Genomic DNA, 22,297 nt, shown 5'->3' on the forward strand with positions numbered 1-22,297 from the left:
CTAGTTTTTCAATACCAATGGGTTCTTTATTTTTATTTTTAAAAAAGATTAATAAATGATGCCATAAAACAAATTCAATAATTGTCATAAAAAGTAAATTTATTAAAAATCAAGACTTTGAGTCTTACAAATAAACCAATAAAAAACCCGGTATGCGTTTTAACCCTTTTTGACCGCTTGAAACTGACAACAAATTAATTTGGGGCTATTTCACAAACAGATCCAAAATATTGGGACTATTTCACAAAATGACCCAAAATATTAGGATTTTTCTACAAACAAAATATTATGATTTTTCTGCAAACAAAAATATTATTATTATTATTATTATTATTATTATTATTATTATTATTGTTATTGTTATTGTTATTGTTATTGTTATTGTTATTGTTATTGTTATTAAAAATTATAAACAAGTATACTAATTTTTAAATTCGTTATTATTAATATTTTTAATAATACATATAAATACACTTAAATAAAAAAAATATTAAAGAAATTATTTAAAGGTGAAGGTGGTGGTGATCGTAATGTTTTAAGCATTGAAATCATGAATATCTGTTTGTATGTCCTTACTTTGTATATGATCATTTAACATTTCTTATTATTGTTTTCAATTCAGAATATTAACAGTTAACGATTTAAAAGAAGTTGCATATTTGTAAAATTGTGTCTAAATAGTTTAAGATAAAAGGATTTCTCAGTTTGTATATAATTTTTTTTAAGGTAGAAGGATTTCTTTTCAAATCAAACACATCCACAATAAATATTTACATTGGTGGACCATATTAAAATTCGAAAGTATTAATTACAATATCTTGTTTAATAAAAGTAATATGACTTGTTTTGCGTTATCACATTATATCTATTATGTTTCCAAAAAAAACCACAAGGATAAAATAATGAAAAACATCAATACACATGTTGATAATTCAAATACTTACACATAAAACATACACGAATATCACACGCTCACTATTTCTAAACAATTTGAAAAATCAGTAGCTTCTTTTAAATTGTTAAATGTTAATATTCAGAATTAAAAACAATAATAACAAATGTGAAATGACCATACACAAAGTTAGAATATTAAACGGACATTCATGATTTCAATGCTTAAAACATTACAATCGGCTCAACCTTCACCCTTAAAAAATGTCTTTAATATTTTTTAAAATTTAAATGTATTATTAACTATATTAATAGTAACAAATTTAAAAAATAGTATACGTATTTCTATTTTTAATACTAATACTAATAATAATAATAATAATAATAATAATAATAATAAGGTTTTTGTTTGCAGAAAAGCCCTAATATTTTTTGTTTTTGCAGAAAAGTATCAATATTATAGGTCAATTTATGAAATAGTCCAAAATTAATTTGTTATCGGTTCCAAGCCGTCAAAAATTGTCACAATGCAAACTTTTGCCGGTTTTTAGGATTTTTTCGTAAACAAAAATTAGTTTAGAACTAAAACATAAACCCATCAAAATTTTAGAACTTTATTTGAGATTTCCTTTTAGAAATATGTTAGATCTCATTAATAACCTCACCAAAAAGCTCTATTTTGAAAAGTAGACTTCAAAGGTTTGACAATAGCTAGAGCTATTTTTTCTTGAACTAATGAATGCCATATATATTTAAAAAAAAAAAAAAAGGTTAGCAAGGAGTTACTTTTTCTTCTTTTTTTTTGTGTTAAGTTTTTTCATTAACTTATAATAATAATAGAACCTATTTGTTAAGTTTTTTTTCCCTTTTTTTTTCTCATAACAACTAATCATCAAGTCATCAATCCAAAAAAAACTCAAAAAATCTCCAACACGAGAGTTCTTTCATTAGTTTATTTATGGAACCCATTAATTTTATTTATATTTTTTTATTGTTTTTTTTAACTTTAATATTTATAAATGCTTGAAAATCTATGAATATAATATAACTATTAAAAACTTAATGCAAAAAACTTGTAAAATTTCAAGATATGTTAAAAAAAGGCTTTATGTGAAAAAGCTTATAAATGCTTTAATCCAATTTTTTTGTGCTGTCTTTTTGCAAAAAAGCTAGAACCTTAGCCTAAAATTCTATAGAACGTTAGCAATTCTATAGAACCTTCGCCTATAATGTATATAATACTTGTATTTTCCTTCCGAAAAACATGTAAATTATTGTATTAATTTAATGTCAAATAAATAAGAGGTTAATAATGAGTGTGGGGCACGTTCCAAAATTATGCCACAGCTGAGGTTGGTTGGAAGCATGTTCTCATAGCGTGCTTTGCCCATAACAGTCGTCTACGTCACCCATGCTCTGCCCTCTCTTGTTATTGTCTCCTCCTCTACTATTATTGTCCTTTTCTTTTTAATTTTATTTAAAGTTAATGATATTTATTTTTTAATTTATATTTAAGAATTAAATTGAAGGGTAATGTATATCAATTCAAATACCCGGTTTACTAAATAAACGATATCAAAGAGCTTATAGCCCTAACATATCAATAGTTTACTGAAAAATGATATATAAATAAAGTAATGAGTCACACTTAAATCAATTTGCATATTTATACATTTAGTATATATGTTATATATTTAAATCTTATTTTTTGAGAAAATATATTTTTTTTATCATACTTTGGATTCGAAATCAGAATAGGTATATACATAAAAAAATTCTTGAGATACAATATATAAATATTTTTTTTTATAGTAAACAAGCTTCTTTTAATTAATTAGAATTAGGGTATGTGCACATGACATTAAGAGATTTGTATCATGTGCATACATACGGATAAGTTAGGATTAACATTATTGGAGTTTTATATTTCTAATAACGTTTTGTTACCAATTTAAACTTATGTCAATAAATTGTCACTTTATTATCATTTGATCAACAAATATAATACGTAGTTCGTGATTTCAAAGGCCAACTGATTATACACTCCATCTCTAATAAAGTTAAAACAAACATTTTGTAATCTCGACCATTAATAATTTTGATTGAAGGATCGAGATGTACATATATTACTTACTTTATGATTCTCATATATTTTTGTTATCTTTTTAACGTAGTCGTAGTTATTACGATAAATTTCAAGACCCTATTTTATGAGAATCAACAATATACATGAAAAGCAACAAATCTTGCATTCAATATTATTAGTTTGCTATGAACTCCGGTTGTAGACCAAAACACCACGATACCATAACACCATATAAAGGGGTATAATATAATGTGGAAGTAAAATCAAAAAAAAAAATCGGATATTACAAGGGTATTACAGAGAATTCAAATTTTCCCCATAAAAGGGGAAAACCAAATAAATATTAAAAAATAAAATGAAATGGAATGGAATCAACAATATTCAATGTTCCCACAATAATTTGTACGAAAATAAATAAAATCTTATTATATATGAATTTATCTCAAGTAAACTCTCCTTTTTTCTCCCTTAGTGAAATGAAGGGAAGGTACTTGAAACTTTGAAAGAAGTACACGTGGCACATGTTCATCAAACTGTACTGCTGCACTTGTGCTTGAGAACATTGGTAGTCAAGAATCGAATATTGCCATGCGGGCGTAAACTTAGCTCGATTTCACAAGAATCACCAAATCGGCATATGACGTGTCACAAGATTTGCCATGTGTGTCAAAATGCTTAATGGTTGCGACTCTTGATATTGCTAGTTTGAGGCTCTGTTTTCATGCAGAAAAATGAAAATTGTAACTATCGATAAAAATACAAGAAATATATGAATTTGATGGATCGTTTGAAAATAAATGAGTCGACAAAGTATAGGCATAAACAGAATTAATATCATTTCTTAAACTAAAATTCAATACACATTTAGTACAAAGTTAGAAAGAATTTCCCATTGGCATTAATTATATTTAGTTTAATGCAATGACAATTATCCTAAAAAAGTCTACAAAAAACATGGTCACCTATCTAGTATTGATCGGATCCGGTGCATTAGTATTGGTATGACTGCTTAAACATCTATCGTCGCAATCTAAAGGAAATATTATAATGCCAAGTTCATAAAACATACTTTTTCTAATGTTTTGACGTGGCACATAGTTCTAGAAAATTTTCGATTATTCTAAAAAAACCTAAAATCCCCTAAGTTGATGGTAATAATTGACAATAGGCGAAAAGGTAATTATCAACAAAATGATAAATTTGCGAAAACGAATAACATATGATCGATATAGGAAAAAGTTGTGAAAATTACCACATGAATGTGTTGAAGCTCTAATGCGATCAATCCCCGAAGGTTCCCCTCGAGTCAATCTTAATGCATCTTGAGCTCGTGAAAGTGATTCCGCAACCTCATTATCTCCCGGAAGTTCTTTCCTCAAAATTTCATAGTCTCTCACTGCTTCACCCCAACGCTCGAGCTACAAATCCAATAACATTTTTAAAGAATTAGATCAAGAAAAATATATAAAAGTATGATGGGTATAAACTATAAACGAATAAATGAAAGTATCTAATCACCTTAGCATATGAGGCGGCTCTCCTCAAAAGGGCTTTTGTGTAATTTGGCTGGAAGTTAAGGGCAAGATTACAATCCTCTATAGATTTCTCCCACAACCCGAGTTTCGACCAACAAACCGCCCTATTACAATAAAGAACCGAGTTTGACAAGTTGTATTTGAGCCCTTCACCATACGCAACACATGCCTCAGTGAATCTCCCCGAGTTGAAAAGATCTTTGCCACGTGTACGAGCTCGGTTTACTAATTTCACATTTTTTATTAACATCGCAACTTCTGTGTTTCCAAAATCAATTAAACCAGCCTTTTCCACAAATGCAACCGCAGTTTCAAACCTGCCATTACCATAATGTTAAAAAAAATTACACATGTGCGGATAAAAGATGTTTAAAAGGAAAAATTAAACTAGAAATTAAGCTAACCTTCCAAATGCCATGTCAACATGAGCTCGGATGTAAAGTACATATGCTTCCGAGAACATTCCGGAAAACTTGACTTTAGCACATGCAGAGGGGAAAGGGTCTAATTTTGGTAACTCGGAAAGGGTAGAATCGGCATCCTCAAGTTGATGGAGTTTCAAAAACGCCTCCGCCTTGCATGCGATTATCTGTAAATTTACACGGTTAAAACACAAGGTCAAATCGTAAAAATGAAAATAAAAAGAAAAGGATTCGGATGAGTACGTGTGGAGACGACACTGCTCCGGTTAACATGGCGGCTTCACATTCCCGAAGTGCTCCTTTCCAATCACCGATCTTTCGGGCATCGGCACATCTATTAATATGTTTTTCCAAAGTTTGTAATTTTTGTAACTCGGTTATGTCATTTTGTTGACTATGAGAAAGGTGGTGATAGGCGCGTTCGGTGTAGCCTAGCCTGTAAATTATTTAGGGTTAAATTAATCAGACTTCTGCAAAAGGGTTATTCTTCCAGCAACAGCTGAGCTGATCCACACAGCTCTCTCATGTGTCCCAAGAACATCATGACATGATGTAAGTAAGGTACATTAGTTAGCTAGGTGGCTATGATGGTTATGACATGATGTGAATCAAGTACAATGTAACATGCTTATGGCTGACATAAGAGCCGAATGCCAACAAGGAGTAATCAGATTTGGATGATTATGTAAGAAGTAATTTTAGAAAAATGATTATCGAAATAAATGTAACCTAGTTCTATACAAATAATCATTAGATTCTAATTGTCTCGATTATGTGCATAAAATCTAACTAATATTATGTGGAAATTAAGATCTATTGGAAATTAAAAAGATCGACTGGATCATGGTTTAATGAAGTTACCGGATATAAAGAGAAGCTAATCTTTGATGAGCTCTTTGATAACCAGGGTTCAACCGCACAGCCTCCTCACATTCTCTAACCGCCTCCCCGAACCTCCCCAACATAGTCAATGCTGCCGCCCTATTGCTCCGGCAAGCTGCATTTTCCGGCGAGATGGTAATGGCACGATCGTATAAAGATAAAGCGTCTGTGAAATTGCCTCTTTTGTACAACTCATTTCCAGCGTTTTTCACTTCTTCAACATCATGACTAATCATTGCCTTCTTTAAAATTATCCCGATTTCTCCATTTGATTCAACCGATCTTCCCCCACCTTTGATTATACTTCCATGGCCGTAATTGCCAGTACCCATACCCAACCCCAATTTCTCGGGTCGGGTTGTCGGTGTACGAGAATTCATATTGGATTTAAGGATTTTACCTGATGGGCAGATGTTGCCAGTTGGGTATAAGTTTGTATTGGGAGAATTTACTGAACTTACATTGCCACCACCGCCGCTGCCACCGCTGTTGGTGGTAGTGGTGGTGCTGCTAGTGCTAGTAGTGGTAGCAGGACTTCCAGTAAAGTGGATGGTTCCGCTACCTGAATATATCAACGGAGCTCCAGTGGAATACGCTCTCCGATGACCACCCCTCCGATTCAACTCACCGGAGCCAGATCGAAGCTTTTCCGGGGTAGTATTGGCGGGGATACTACTCGCATTTAGCTCACCGGAATGAGATCTATTAGATCTTCTACGTAATGGGTCTTTCTCAGCTCCACGCACACCACCACCGCTACCGGAGATTGAAGTCGCAGAACCCAGATCGAGTTCTTTGAAATCAGGCTTGTTCTGCTCAAGAGAACATGAGTTTTCAAGTACATTGGGAAGTGACTGAAGACCCATTTCATCAAACGGCTTCCCGACATGCTCCATTGCTAAAAATGAAGAAATTCGTTGGAGCAAAAGCTGGGTGGTTGTGGGGATAGCAAGTAGGATGTCTGAAAAAGCTATAAAAATGGAAACTTTAACGGAAGGACATAGAAGGAGAAAAGTCGGTAACAGTACATGAATTAATAGAGAGAGAAAGAGAAAGAGAAAGAGAAAAGAAGAAGAAGATGGGGATCTCGTGATATATAAAAGGAAGAAGCAAAGAATGAATATGATGAGCTGGTGGAGAGCGAGAGGAAGAGATGGGTTGTATCTATTTATTGTATTTGTGAAATTATGATCCACTCCACCACTGGAATCAGCTGGACTACTACACCACACCTCATCACAGCCGTCCAAAATCAACATAGGGTTCATGTCATGCCATAAAATTCGTTATTTTATTAAATTTAATATATAATTAAATAACATTATTAGGGATTTATGATTCCTTATTCTTCAATGTGATTATTTTTTAAGGGGACAGTTACTTGAAAGGGTAACATAGTTTATATCGTATACACAACTAGTTATTATAGTTATTTTTGTTTAAAAATGACAATTTAACTTGTTTTAACTGTCAACAAAAGGTCCTTATGATCGGTTTTAATGGGTTTCGTTGATTTTATCAAATATGGCATACTCATTAACTAGTTGGCATCATACATGGCATACTGAATATATGGTACCATAAATGATAGTTGAGGCAGTCGAATTTTCCCTATATTACATCGAAGCTACTCCATGTCCAAGATCAAAATGCCAGCTTCTTCTAGCATGTCTAGGTCTTCTCCATCTCTAAAATCAAATGAGATTCTTTGTGGTTGTGAACTCCCAACTCAGATTCGAACCTCCAGGGCACTAGAGTTAAGGTGTGCCCTAATTCAATGGAGATTTCTGATTTTGACTTTGGCAAAAAGTTAAGGGTGTGCTATTCAATGGTGATTTCTGATTTTGACTTTTTCTATGGTTTTGACTTGTAACGCTCGATCCAGGTATTATTCATTTTTGGTCCCTTATATATATCAAGTCATTGCTTTTTGGCTTTGTTTTGCAAGTTTGCAGGGAAGGAGGGACCATTCTTGACAGGATTGGACTTTTTGAGGTAAAGCTCGAACGTGGTGCATTCCTTTGGGGAATGCAGGGTGTTCACGCACAGAGCTCAAACCCTAATTTTTAGGGTTTAAGACATATTTAAACACTTTAAGTCACAAGTATTGGCCCCGTTTATAGTCAAGAACATATTCTTGTTCCATCTGATGTCGAAACTTCCATCATTCATCTGCATCCTTGGGGACTCACAACCAATCGACCTCCCTTTTAGTACTTTTTAAACACAACACGAGCCATACAATTCAATAATACGAGAACCCTTCCATAGTCCAGGCTACTACCGACGCAACATAAAATGAACACGTTCTTGCATGTAGTCAGGAAAAAAAGATAGACAGTTGAATGCTTGTTCTAACTTGAAGTCAATAATTCAAACGAGAACCATGCCATAAAGTTAGAGCACGAGTTCTCAAGCTATCTTATTTAGTCTACATCCAACCTTCATAAGATATATGAAGAACTACCAAGATTACACACAAGGATAACACGCAACCATGCCCAGATTTAGTGCATTCCTTCTTCATTACAACCTTAACAATGCGTGAAGTACATTCGGACCAAAATCCCCAGCCTTAAATAAAAATTAATAGATATCCATCAGTACATAATTAACCCGGTAATAATCCCAACTCCGGAGGAAAATTCCAAAATCACGCAAAATGTTGTTAGAGTCCAGATTGGATCGACCCAAATACCTGTTAGATTAGATGTCTAATCCAATAACTAAATTGGTATATACTTGAATTAAAAGCAACATCTTTTTTGGGTTGCCCTCGAAACTAGTAATTAACGGAATGATTTTGGAGAGAGAGGGTGATTTATTGGTTTATTCCATGCTTAATAAATAATAATAAATTATTTATTAATATACTATGAGATTAATATATTAATTAGAAATAGCAATATTTAATTGATAATCAATCAAAAATTAATTTGAATTAATTTTGGGATTAATTAGTGTCACACCCCAAAACCATGAATGGCGGAAACGTTCTGGGGCGGAGGACGTCATGTACAGTATCACAACAATGAAAAGTAGTAAACAAGCAACAACATCATCCATTTCATTAATAATATAATTTTAATACAAGTGTGTTCTGTTAAATTATAATAGACACTAAAGTATAATCAAAATGAAAGATGAGTCTTGATCGAGCTCCATCTTCTCTAAACCTTACATCGGTACCTGTCTGTCGTTGACCTGAGGATACAAGTTATTTTGAAAGGGAGTATCAGCTAAAGCTGGTGAGATCATAAGTATTAATGTGTCTTAATTTGTAAAACTTGCAATGAAAGACTTGAAATTCTTTTGAAAGAAAGCTCGTATAAGTATGAAAATGTTTGTAGAATAATTGTAAACGTTTGAAAAACCCTAGAAATCCCTATGATTCCTACTGTTATAAAAGGGAGTCTTCTACCAAGACCTAACTATTCTGAATGTAGCCTTCTACCAAGACCTAACTGCTCTGAATGTATCCTTCTACCAAGACCTAACTGCTCTGAATGTAGCCTTCTACCAAGACCTGACTGCTCTAAATGTAGCCTTCTACCAAGACCTAAGTGCTCTGAATGTAGCCTTCTACCAAGATCCGACTATGCTACTATTATTATTATTATTATTATTATTATTATTATTATTATTATTATTATTATAAGAAATTGTATCCTTTTGTACTAGGATACTTAAATATAATTCACCTCATCGGTTATGTGAATGAGTCACAAGATAAAGGTAATAATATAAATAACCTAAGTATTACCCTTTGGTACTAGGGTAACTAACAGTGTTAACTGAAGACATCTGTAGATGTACATTTACCTCTGTTGCTAACAGCCGGGTGTAAGAATAGTTAGTCCCTTTAAGTATACATGTAATGGTATCAACCGTTGACATCCGAGGATGTGTTGTTACCTCTGTAGCTAACAAAGATTCTAGGAATGGTTAAGCCCGCAAAGTATCCTTTGGTACTAGGATATTAAATCCAATCTATCTCGTCGATTATGTGATTGTATCACAAGGTAAAGATAAGAATGAGGATTATATAACATAATCTATACATATAAAATGTAATAATAACTCATCATATATTATCTATGTAAATGTACTCATGTAAGCGTATTTATGTAAATGTACTCATGTAAATGTAATCATGTAAACATATCCATGTAATAGTATAGTAATGTATTGTAATGTTCTGCGTGTGCTAGTTGTAACATGTGATCTCTCTCTATCTAGCATGTATAGTAATGTACTGTGTGTACGAGCTGTAACGTGTGATCTCTCTCTCTCTATCTAGCAAGTATTGACTCATGAATGAACTGACTCATTGTATGATATCGTGTTCTAGTAATAGTTCTAATATCATCCTGAACTACCCTTATGGTAGCTTACTAGTAATGTAACTGGTACGTATGAACATGGGCGTATACCCTTGCTACCCAAGGGTATTGAATGAACTGGAAGAACCTTTATGACTTTATATGTACACATGATATATAACTAATATTTAAATGACCTTCGGACGGGTACCCGATATCCCACCAGACCACATCTTACGCGCGAAAAGGAAATAGGGCGGGCAGGCCTTCCTAAGCTTTTTAAACATTGCTTATATAACTATACATACGGGGACTTGATGTCAATCTATAAAACGGGTTGAAAGCATGTGTTTGATAAAACAGTTTAAGTATAAAGAAACATTTGTTTGAAACACAATTATAAATGAGTTTGAAATGAAACATCCAGTGTAAAATGAACAGTTTAATAAAGAGTTTTAAACATATAAAATGTTTATGTAGCCTTCTACCAAGACCCGACTGCTCTGAATGTAGCCTTCTACCAAGACCTAAATGCTCTGAATGTAGCCTTCTACCAAGATCCGACTGTGCTACTATTACTATTATTATTATTATTATTATTATTATTATTATTATTATTATTATTATTATTATTATTATTATTATTATTATTATTATTATTATTATTATTATTATTATTATTATTATTATAAGAAATTGTATCTTTTGGTACTAGGATACTTAAATATAATTCACCTCATCGGATATGTGAATGAGTCACAAGATAAAGGTAATAATATATATAACCTAAGTATTACCCTTTGGGACTAGGGTAACTAACAGTGTTAACTGAAGACATCCGTAGATGTACATTTACCTCTGTTGCTAACAACTGGGTGTAGGAATAGTTAGTCCCTTTAAGTATACCTGTAATGGTATCAACCGTTGACATCCGAGGATGTGCTGTTACCTCTGTAGCTAACAGAGATTCTAGGAATGGTTAATCCCGCAAAGTATCCTTTGGTACTAGGATATTAAATCCAATCTATCTCGTCGATTATGTGATTGTATCACAAGGTAAAGATAAGAATGAGGATTATATAACATAATCTATACATATAAAATGTAATAATAACTCATCATATATTATCTATGTAAATGTACTCATGTAAGCGTGTTTATGTAAATGTACTCATGTAAATGTAATCATGTAAACATATCTATGTAATAGTATAGTAATGTATTGTAATGTTCTGCGTGTGCTAGTTGTAACGTGTGATCTCTCTCTATCTAGCATGTATAGTAATGTACTGTGTGTACGAGCTGTAACGTGTGATCTCTCTCTCTATCTAGCAAGTATTGACTCATGAATGAACTGACTCATTGTATGATATCGTGTTCTAGTAATAGTTCTAATATCATCCTGAACTACCCTTATGGTAGCTTACTAGTAATGTAACTGGTACGTATGAACATGGGCGTATACCCTTGCTACCCAAGGGTATTGAATGAACTGGAAGAACCTTTATGACTTTATATGTACACATGATATATAACTAATATTTAAACAACCTTCGGACGGGTACCTGATATCCCACCAGACCACATCTCAAGCGCGAAAATCAAATAGGGCGGGCAGGCGTTCCTAAGCTTTTTAAACATTGCTTATATAACTATACATACGTATACATGCAATTGATAATATAAAAAGCATAAAATAAGTTTTGTAAAACCTTTGAACATGATTTCTATCTAAGAAAAGATCGACTTGATGTCAATCTATAAAACGGGTTGAAAGCATGTGTTTGATAAAACAGTTTAAGTATAAAGAAACATTTGTTTGAAACACAATTATAAATGAGTTTGAAATGAAACATAGTGTAAAATGAACAGTTTAATAAAGAGTTTTAAACATATAAAATGTTTATGAAAACCATTTGAAGGAAACTGTTTGGTAAAACGGCTAATGAGTAGCAAATCATTTGAATGCTGCTTATTAATCACATGTGATTGATATGATAACTAGCATGATTCTACTTGTACCCCCTGTAAAGCATTTAAAAACATTTAAAACATTGATTAAGGGGTATGAACTCACCTGCAGTGATTGGTACGGATGAACTGAAGATGTAGGATTGCTAGGTGTCAAGTGAAGTCTTGAACACACTCTATGATCCTAGTTAACATATAATATCACATATATGTATCAAATTATTCTATAAACAACTAATAAACAAGTCAAGACACCTTAGTACATGTTAAACACCTTTAACAAGTGTTTTAAGCCTCAAGGATTGCATCTAAATGTTGTAGGAACAAGCTAGTGTGTGTAGGGTGCAAGGAAAACTCCATAATGGAGTTCACGACCCTAATGTCATCAACAAAGGAGTTTACATTCGTAAACTCATGGGTTTACAGTCGTAAGCTCCTACTTACTTGGCCATTTGTTGTTTGAGGCTCTATAAGACCCTAAGAAGCATTTCTACTTAATGGCATGGTCTTTGGAAGAGTTTAGGGCATCATATAACTCCTTTTTAGGAGTTCACGGCCCTAGGACCAAACCCCTTGGAGATTACAGCCGTAATCTCCCTTGGAAGGGTGTTTTTGGTGATTCAAGTCCCTAATTCAACTAAGAACTAATCTAGGCTAGTGTCCAAGGCTTTAGAAGAGTTTAAAGTACCCTTTCGCCCCTTTGTTTGGAGTTCACGGCCCTAGAACTTCTTGGGCCGTGAACACCTTACTCTTGGTGTTCTAGGGGTGTTTTCTTGTCCTAAACTCATTAGGGTACAAGTCTAAACTAGTTTCATTGAAATAGGAAGGGACTAGGGCATCATTTGACCCCTAAAGAAAGGTTTACGGTTCAAGATGTTCTTGGGCCGTAAACTCTTTAATCTTGATGTTTTCCTATGATTTCTAGTGTATTAAGCACATATCAAGCCTTATAACACACTAGGATAGAACTACTCACGATTTGGGACGAAAACCCGAAGATCCTTGAGAGCGAAATCGGCTTTTCTCTAGTTGGAAATGTAACTAATGAATAAATATGGCTTATAATCCTATATATACTCCTGGGGTTTTTGGTAGAAAATATTTTTATTCAAGCATTGAATTCTAATATCATGAGGGTTTGGAATAACAGAGTTGCACAATACCCTAGTGCATTCTCTCTCCTGATATCTCCTTAAGTGTAAATCCTGAAATACTCCAAACTTATTCCAAAAGTCTGAAAATTTACTGCAACTGTTCTAACTTCTATTGACTTGATATGGTTTGTACAGAATGGAAATTTCGGGTTGTCACAATTAGATTAAATAAAAGTACAAGGACTTAAGTTGTATTTGTTTAATAGTTGAACAATAGAAGGATTCTAGATCCTTCCTAGGGGGAACAAAATTTATATCCTCCTAGGGTTTCTAGAATGTCCAATGTCGATAATAAGGAAACTAGATAAAGCCATATTTGAAATAATATTATTTTATTTCAAAGTAGGGTTTCTAGAGTTTTCCTATCAGCTATAAATCAGACCTCTTTGGTTCCTCATTTTCTTCCAAGCCTACACTCATAAAAGAAGAGTTGAAATTTTGCTCCTCTCTCCTCTCAAGTCTTGCATTGCTAGGGTTTGGGTACAAACCACTAGAGACATTATAATTTTCGTGTTGGGTTTCCAAGAAAATTGAAGAAAGGAATTCTTGATTATTTACAATAATAATCAAAGAGGTATGTAATCCCAAATCCTTATAATTTTGATTATAGTAGGCTTGTCTTAAGGTTTATGATGTTCATTTGTTTATTGTTTTCAATAGAGAAAACTTAGATCCTAAGTAGGTTGCATGTGAAGTGAAGTTAAGGGTTAAGTTGTTTTCACCACATGTATTAGTCATAACCTATAAAACTTATATGTGGTATCAGAGCAATAGTTTTCAATTGATTATGCATAATGTTGAATAGATCAAAATTAGGGACACGTCTATAACTAGGAACAGAATGGATAATGAAACTATAATTAGGAACATAAAGAATACGAATACGACTACGAATACGAATACGACTGCGAATACGAATACGACTGCGAATACGAATACGACTGTGAATAGTAATAGGAGTAGGAATAGGGAAACGAATACGACTACGAATACGAATACGACTGCGAATAGTAATAAGAGTAGGAATAGGGAAACGAATATGACTACGAATACGAATACGACTGCGAATACGAATACGAATACGAATAGTAATAGGAGTAGGAATAGGGAAACGAATATAGTAACGAATACGAATACGAACACGAATAAGTACGAGAATATGTTTAAGAATAAGAACACGAATATGAAGATATGTATCTAAGTATATTCCGAAATAATACCATTAGATTATCAGAATACCTAGTTAATACAATAGGTACGAAAGGAAATAAATCAGTATATCGAACTTCAATAACTAAAAATTACTTTTAGGAAAGTACGGGACTTTCCTTGGGAAAACAAAACAATACCTAATCACGTTTACATCTTTTACATCTTTAACATCGTTCACATTAGAAACCAACATGCAGGAAAGCATGGGGCTTTCCTGGGTAACACTTATATAACTAGAAAGAGTAACAAACGGAATAACATTACATCTTTCACAATTAGTAATATACAATTAGGAAAGTATGGGACTTTCCTGGGATCATAGTTAAACAATCAGAACCATGTAACCTAACAATCCATCAATCTTCTTTCTTAAGAAAATATGGGATCTTCTTGGATAACAACTTTTCGGCAAACTAAAGGAAACTCGTACATTTTCACAAAGCAAAAATCTTATGAACTCACCAACTTTATGCTGATTTTCAAATTGCTTGTATTCTCAGGTCAACATTAGACAGGTACCTAGCGAATCTTTTGGAGAAGACAGAGCGTACAAAAGACTCGTCTCTACTTTTGTTCATATATACTATGTATTACGAATGTACAACTTTACTTTTGAACAAATGTAAACTTTGATATGTAATGTAATGGTTGTTTACTTTGCTTACTATGTACATTGGAATATACCAAACCTTACATGGTATAAAACTATAAACACTAAAGGGCCTAAATGCTCTGAACTAAAAGTATACCTCAAATATAAGTATTTTCAAAAGTATATAAGTATACCCGACAGTCGAAAATCTGTAACTACAAGTAGAACAAAACATAAGTAAATGGGTGTTGTACACTGCGGTTAAACCTGGGCAGTTATGTAGTCGTGTCTAGTATCAATATAGCCTGGCCAACTATATTCATTCGAGACATGGCCAACATGTGCTTGGGAGTGACTGTGGTACGCAGCATGCCTAAAACTTACCCAATATCCTAAACAACGAATCGTCGCTGCAGCAAATCATGAAATACTATGGGAGTATTTCTCAAGCCAAATCCGTTATCAAATTTCCTCATCCCAGCGTTGCTCCTTAATCATTCCTTTAGCGATAATTTATCTGTTTGATAACTCCTTCCTGCTTTATCGCTTAATAGAATTCTATGTATACCATAAAGAGATATCCTTTGTATCATATCTCTTGATTCAATTCAGAGGGCTTATCATCCTTTCTTCCTGATCTTATTAGATCAAGATGCCTCCAAGAAAGAGACCCAGCTCGCAGAACAACAACAATCCTCCTCAAACACCACCTTCTCTTCAAATCGACTTGGCAACCCTTCAGTCAGTTTTAACTGCAACATTTTCAGCAGCTATGTCGCAAACGAACCCCGGTAGTTCGGGAGGTGGTCCCCAACCTCAAAACCAGGAGAATAGCCAGGGACACCGAAAGGAGCGTTCCTATAAAGACTTTATGCATGCGAAACCTACATTCTTCGATGGCACAGGAGGTGTCATTGCTCTAACTCGATGGTTAGAAAGGATCGAATCTATCTTTGAGATCTGCGCTTGTTCAGAATCAGACAAGGTGAAATTTGCTGCTTGCACCCTCACCAACAAAGCCTTGACTTGGTGGAACAGCCGAGTCAAATCTCTAACTCTACCTGTAGCCAATGCTATGGGTTGGGAAGTTATGAAGGAACTTCTACACGCAGAGTATTGCCCTCGGGGTGAAATCCAGAAGTTGGAGCATGAACTTTGGAATCTGAAGATAAAAGGTTCCGATATTGCCGCCTACACATCTAGGTTTGACGACTTAGCGCTTCTTTGTTAAGGGATGGTTACCCCTGAAAGTAAGAAGATTGAGAGGTTTATCTAGGGATTAACCCAGCCAACCAAAGGGAACGTCTTAGCTGTGAGGCCGGATACATACGACAGCGCCAAATGCCTAGCGCAAATCTTGATTGACCATAGTGAGGACGTAGAGGAAGCAGCCACCACTCCTGAGCCGATAGAAAGAAGTGGTGAGAAAAGAAAGTACTGGGAGGCAGGGGATAAATATCAGCCTTCCCAGGAGTTCTCGAAGAGACAACAAATGGTGACAGTCCATGCTGCCACTACCCCTGCTGTTGTACCCGTCATCGGTTCCTCAGCTCAAGCACCTATTACCGGATATGCCGGTGTTCTCCCGTGGTGTAACCAGTGCAGTTACCACCACTATATCCCTGGTCCCTATCGTATAAAACTTTTCAAAAATTGTGGCCAAGAGGGTCACCTTGCGCGAAATTGTAGAACACCAACAAATCAAGCTCCCGGAGCGGGCATCCGTCAGGTCTGTTATGGTTGCGGAAAGGTCAGGCATTATAAGAGAAACTGCCCCAATGCAACAACAGCTGGCAACTCTGGAAGAGTCCTAGCTATAGGACAAGGTGAGACAGCCACCGATCCCACAATTGCCCCAGGTATATTCCTTTTCGACAACCATTTTACTTGCAGTTCTTTTTCAACTCTAACCTAGAAAGATAACCTGTTATCTATTCATTCGAATCTCTCCATAAACGTAGAACTTTTCGAAATCCTCATTAGGATTGATCCCGTAGCCTACAAAATTCGATTAACCTCGAAACTTAGAAACATTCCTATGGTACGTCACGTCTCGGTCTTTTAAAAATATCTACTCAACGAAACCAAGACACGTCCTGAAAGTGAGGGTTCGCTAGAATATCAAGTGGAGACCCGATTCCACTTGGGAGCGTGAAGACCCGAAGCAGTAAACTCATCCTCGATTCTCTTTTCAACTTGCAATTTGAGTTCAAATCTTTGAATTTCGGGACGAAATTCCCTTTAACGGGGGGATAATGTAACAATCCGAAGTATTCCATCGTCAAAAACTTGTTCTACCCGTGAAATTTCGCCGTTAGTCAATTCGTTTCGTTCTCGTTTTGGGTTAACTAATTAAATTTATATGTTTATTATAATTGAATGAGTGTCCAAACCCCTTGGAACTCATGAAATTAACCCAAAAGTATTCATTTCAAAAAGTTAGAAACATTCCCGCCGGGTGACGGTAACTTAATCGGGTGCGACCAAAAGCCCTGTTTAATGCCGGTATCGGGTAGAATTCCACCGTGTCCAAATATTGGGAACTATATAAACGTATTAAACCTTTCATTTGAAGATTTTTCCTTCTCTCTCTACTCTCTCTCTACTCTCTCTCCTAAAATCCAAGATTAAGGGTCCAAAACTCAATTTTAAGGTCTCAAATCCTTAAGGTAACTTCCTAACCTCATTGTATAGCTTATTTGACTTCCAAATTCGAGATTTAATCATGGAATTGGACATGACATATGAGTTTACGGCCCAGGAAGATGCCTAGGCCGTAAACACCAATATTGAAGGGTTTTGAGCCCTTAAACCCTTCCTACACAATTTTGGGACCTAGATATGGCTAAATGACTTCAAGATATGGACTCTAAACATTTAAAACATGGATTTTGTGAGGTTTGAAGGAGTTTACGGCCAAGGCATGAGCTTGGGCCGTAAACTCATATAAAAAGGGTTTTCATGACCTTAAACCCTTCCAAATCACAAACAAGGCTTAGATATGAATTATAGAATATTGGTATTAGCATTTGGACACTTGCAACATAATTTTTGAGGGGTTTGTGTGAGTTTACGGCCAAGGCATGTGCTTGGGCCGTAAACTCCTTAAACTTGGGTGTAAACTCACTTCTAAGGTGTTAGAAAGCCATCCAACACCACCAAAAGCCTTGGAATAAATCTAAGGACCAACCAAAAATAGTTTAAGCACTTTAAACATATCAAAACCCCAAAAATGAGAGTTTACGGCCGTAGAACATGCTCCATGGCTGTAAACTCCCAAAAACATGCCAAATGGCGCCCAAAATTCATTTCTAGGCTTGTGGGAATTTTTAGCAATCACATGTGATTTGTTTGGAAACCAAAAACACAATCTTTCTTGAGTAATTAGGACTTTACAACCAGGAGCCTATGCTAGGCCGTAAACTCCCAAAAACATGCCAAATGGCGCCCAAAATTCATTTCTAGGCTTGTGGGAATTTTTAGCAATCACATGTGATTTGTTTGGAAACCAAAAACACAATCTTTCTTGAGTAATTAGGACTTTACGGCCAGGAGCCTATGCTAGGCCGTAAACTCCCTTAAATGGGTCATTTTAATGTTTAAAATCCATTCCAAGACTTTAATCCAAACCTAGAAAAATTCCCTTAAGTGATTTGAAGCCATTTTTGCCCTAAACTCACCCCACCATGAGTTTACGGCCGTAAACTCATGGGTAGAGGGTCTTGTGGCCGTAAAATCCTTAAGGAGTGTTCCTTTGATGTCCCAACTCATTATCCTAACTATACTTGTCCCTAAACGCCACCCGGGTCCCTCCAAACACTTGTATCGGGGTGTTTTCGCGACTAGAAACAATTGTCCTTATCAAATAACCAACCTAAGTCCAAATTAGATACAAATGTGTATCTTTACATTATACTTAGGAACCTCGTGTGTTTGCAAGTCCCGAACCAATACTTAGCATCCGAATTCGCCACATTACTCGTCTGGTGAGTTCATACCCCTACCCTTTTTCAACTGTTTTCACTGTTTTAAGGGGGGGGGGGGGGGGGAATACAAGCAAAAGTACAAGGAAATCCTGTACTCAAACTTATTGTTTTTAGTTTAATCGTTTTCATTCTGTATGTTCTAATATCAATAACTGTGTTTATCAAATAGTTCGAATTACGAATTTAGCTTCCAAACTAATCACAGATTTCTCGATAAAATGTTCTAATCTAAACTATGTTTCATAATCTACGAATAACTTCTACTAATTTCCAATTATAACTAATTACAAATACGAAAACGAATATGAAGCTATAATTAGGAATAGAACGAATACGAAACTATAATCAGGAACAGAACGAATAACAGAACTACAGCTAGAAACAGAACGAATAACACATCTATAACTAGGAACAGAATGGATAATGAAACTATAATTAGGAACATAACGAATACGAATACGAATACGACTGCGAATACGAATACGACTGCGAATACGAATACGACTGCGAATAGTAATAGGAGTAGGAATAGGGAAACGAATACGACTGCGAATACGAATACGACTGCGAATAGTAATAGGAGTAGGAATAGGGAAACGAATACGACTACGAATACGAATACGACTGCGAATACGAATACGAATACGAATAGTAATAGGAGTAGGAATAGGGAAACGAATACAGTAACGAATACGAATACGAACACGAATAAGTACGAGAATATGTTTAAGAATAAGAACACGAATATGAAGATATGTATCTAAGTATATTTCGAAATAATACCATTAGATTATCAGAATACCTAGTTAATACAATAGGTACGAAAGGAAATAAATCAGTATATCGAAGTTCAATAACTAACAATTACTTTTAGGAAAGTACGCGACTTTCCTGGGGAAAACAAAACAATACCTAACCACGTTTACATCTTTTACATCTTTAACATCATTCACATTAGAAACCAACATGCAGGAAAGCACGGGGCTTTCTTGGGTAACACTTATATAACTAGAAAGAGTAACAAACGGAATAACATTACATCTTTCACAATTAGTAATATACAATTAGGAAAGTATGGGACTTTCCTGGGATCATAGTTAAACAATCAGAACTATATAACCTAACAATCCATCAATCTTCTCTCTTAAGAAAATATGGGATTTTCTTGGATAACAACTTTTCGGTAAACTAAAGGAAACTCGTACATTTTCACAAAGCAAACATCTTATGAACTCACCAGCTTTATGCTGATTTTCAAATTGCTTGTATTCTCAGGTCAACATTAGACAGGTACCTAGCGAATCTTTTGGAGAAGACAGAGCGTATAGAAGACTCGTCTCTACTTTTGTTGATATATACTATGTATTACGAATGTACAACTTTACTTTTGAACAAATGTAAACTTTGATATGTAATGTAATCGTTGTTTACTTTGCTTACTATGTACATTGGAATTGATACTCACCTTGGAGTCTACCCTGGAAACGTTTCCGCCTTTGGTTTTCGGGGTGTGACATGAAGCCCAAGACAAGTTCTGATATTCCAGCTGTGAGGGATCTCAAAGAGGTCGTTTGCTATTATTGCCACTAGAAGGGCCACCGGAAACAAATTTGTGCCAAGTACTTGAAGGACATAAAGGATGGCAAAGCCAAGCCATCATCGATAGGTGTATATAGTATTCAAATCAATAGCTTACAACTTACTCGTTCTTGGGTCCTTGATATAGGATGTGATTTTCACATTTGTTCTGATTTCCAGGGACGGAAAGAAAGTGAGGAAGCGGAGCAGGGAAGAATAAATCTGATCATAGGGAATAGGCAATCTTCAACTAATACCAAGATTAGAACTTATGGTCTAATGCTTAGTGGTGATGTTAGGATTGATTTGTTGAATTGATGTTATTCATCGGAATTGACACAAAATGCACTGTTCAAACAAGATTTTCGATATTCTTTTGATGATTTGATTAGATCGATTTTAGCTTATAAAAATGGTGTTTTATGTTTAAAGTTTTACCTTGTAATGTTGTGTCTGAAATAGTGACTTGTGTTGATAACTTGGTCAATAGTATATTTCATATTGATTCGTCTAATGGTATAGATAAAGCATGCTTGTGGCATTGTCGTCGTGGACAGATTCAAAGAGGATAGTGGGAGTGCAATTGACCTTAAAGAAATTCAAGATTCAACCAATTAAGGAACCTTAGAAGACACTAGCCCTAAACCAAAGGATGAGATTGATGTTGATCCCATTGATAATTCATTACCTCTTGGTTGATCTAGTAGAGTTAGCATGTCACCTAAGTTCTATGGTTTCCATATAACATAGGATGGTGACATGTTTATCAGTGATGGTACATTGGTAAATTTGGAATATGGTTGATCATGTATTGGATCAAAGGTAAGTTGCGTGCAAATGGATCTTTAAGAAGAAGATTGGCATGGATGGAAAGATACACACTTTTGAAGGCATGACTGGTCGCGAAGGGCTTTACTCAAACCCAAGGTATTCACTATGATGAGACCTTCTCACCAGTGCCCAAGATAAAGTATATCAGTATAATGCTTTCCATAGTTGCTTTTCATGATTATGAAATATGACTGATGGATGTCAAAATCGGTTTCCTAAATCGGAAGTTAGCTGAGGATGTTTACATGAGCCATCCAGAGGTTTTTATACATGCGAAGTTTCCTAATAGAGTGTGTAAGCTTGAGAAATCCATTTATGGATTGAAACAAGCATCTTGCAGTTGAGATCTTTGCTTCCATGAGAAAGTCAAAGAATTTGGTTTCCTGGGAGTTAGGATGAGTCTTGTGTGTATTTCAAAGCTAGTGGGAGTATAGTGACTTTTTCTATTATTGTATGTTGATCACATACTCCTTATAGGATACAATATTCTGACCATGCAATAAGTAAATTCTTGGCTTGGAAGGTGTTTTTTCATGAAGGATCTAGGGATATAAAGAAAAGACTTATTAGCCTTAATAAGAGTACATACTTGGATATGGTACTAAAATGTTTTAGTATGGAGAATTTCAAGAAAAGGAACTAGCTATTCATAGCACTATTAAGTTGGGTAAGACTCAAAGCCCCATTACAGATGAAGAGATAGCTGACATGAGTCGAGTCCCATACGCTTCGTCTTTATGTTCAATCATGTATGCTATGACATGTACTCGCTCTGATGTGTATTATGCTTTGAGAATGGTCAATTGCTTTCAATCAATACTAGAAGAGCTCATGG

The 22,297-nt window shown here is 34.8% G+C and overlaps 1 protein-coding gene across 1 annotated transcript; it reads right to left on the bottom strand.

Annotated features, from left to right (window-relative positions):
* Positions 1-3,235: 3,235 nt before the first annotated feature.
* On the bottom strand, positions 3,236-6,965 carry LOC145009206 (inactive TPR repeat-containing thioredoxin TTL3-like). Its single transcript, XM_078967885.1, has 6 exons — positions 5,796-6,965; positions 5,178-5,370; positions 4,917-5,101; positions 4,496-4,829; positions 4,230-4,395; positions 3,236-3,690 (listed from the first exon to the last, which is right to left on the bottom strand). The coding sequence occupies exons 1-6, from the start codon at positions 6,710-6,712 to the stop codon at positions 3,653-3,655; spliced, it is 1,833 nt and encodes a 610-aa protein (XP_078824011.1). The 5' UTR covers positions 6,713-6,965; the 3' UTR covers positions 3,236-3,652.
* Between the last annotated feature and the right edge of the window lie 15,332 nt (positions 6,966-22,297).

This window comes from Lactuca saligna, chromosome 8 (assembly GCF_052625555.1).
Source record: "Lactuca saligna cultivar CGN05327 chromosome 8, ASM5262555v1, whole genome shotgun sequence".
NCBI classification, from domain to species: Eukaryota; Viridiplantae; Streptophyta; class Magnoliopsida; order Asterales; family Asteraceae; genus Lactuca; species Lactuca saligna.

Coding starts and splice junctions, on each gene's coding strand:
- LOC145009206 (XM_078967885.1), bottom strand. CDS start 6,712: ATGGAGCATGTCGGGAAGCCGTTTGATGAAATGGGTCTTCAGTCACTT. Junction 5,371..5,795: donor TTAGCTTCTCTTTATATCCG/GTAACTTCATTA, acceptor AATAATTTACAG/GCTAGGCTACACCGAACGCG. Junction 3,691..4,229: donor AGCTTCAACACATTCATGTG/GTAATTTTCACA, acceptor GCATGAAAACAG/AGCCTCAAACTAGCAATATC.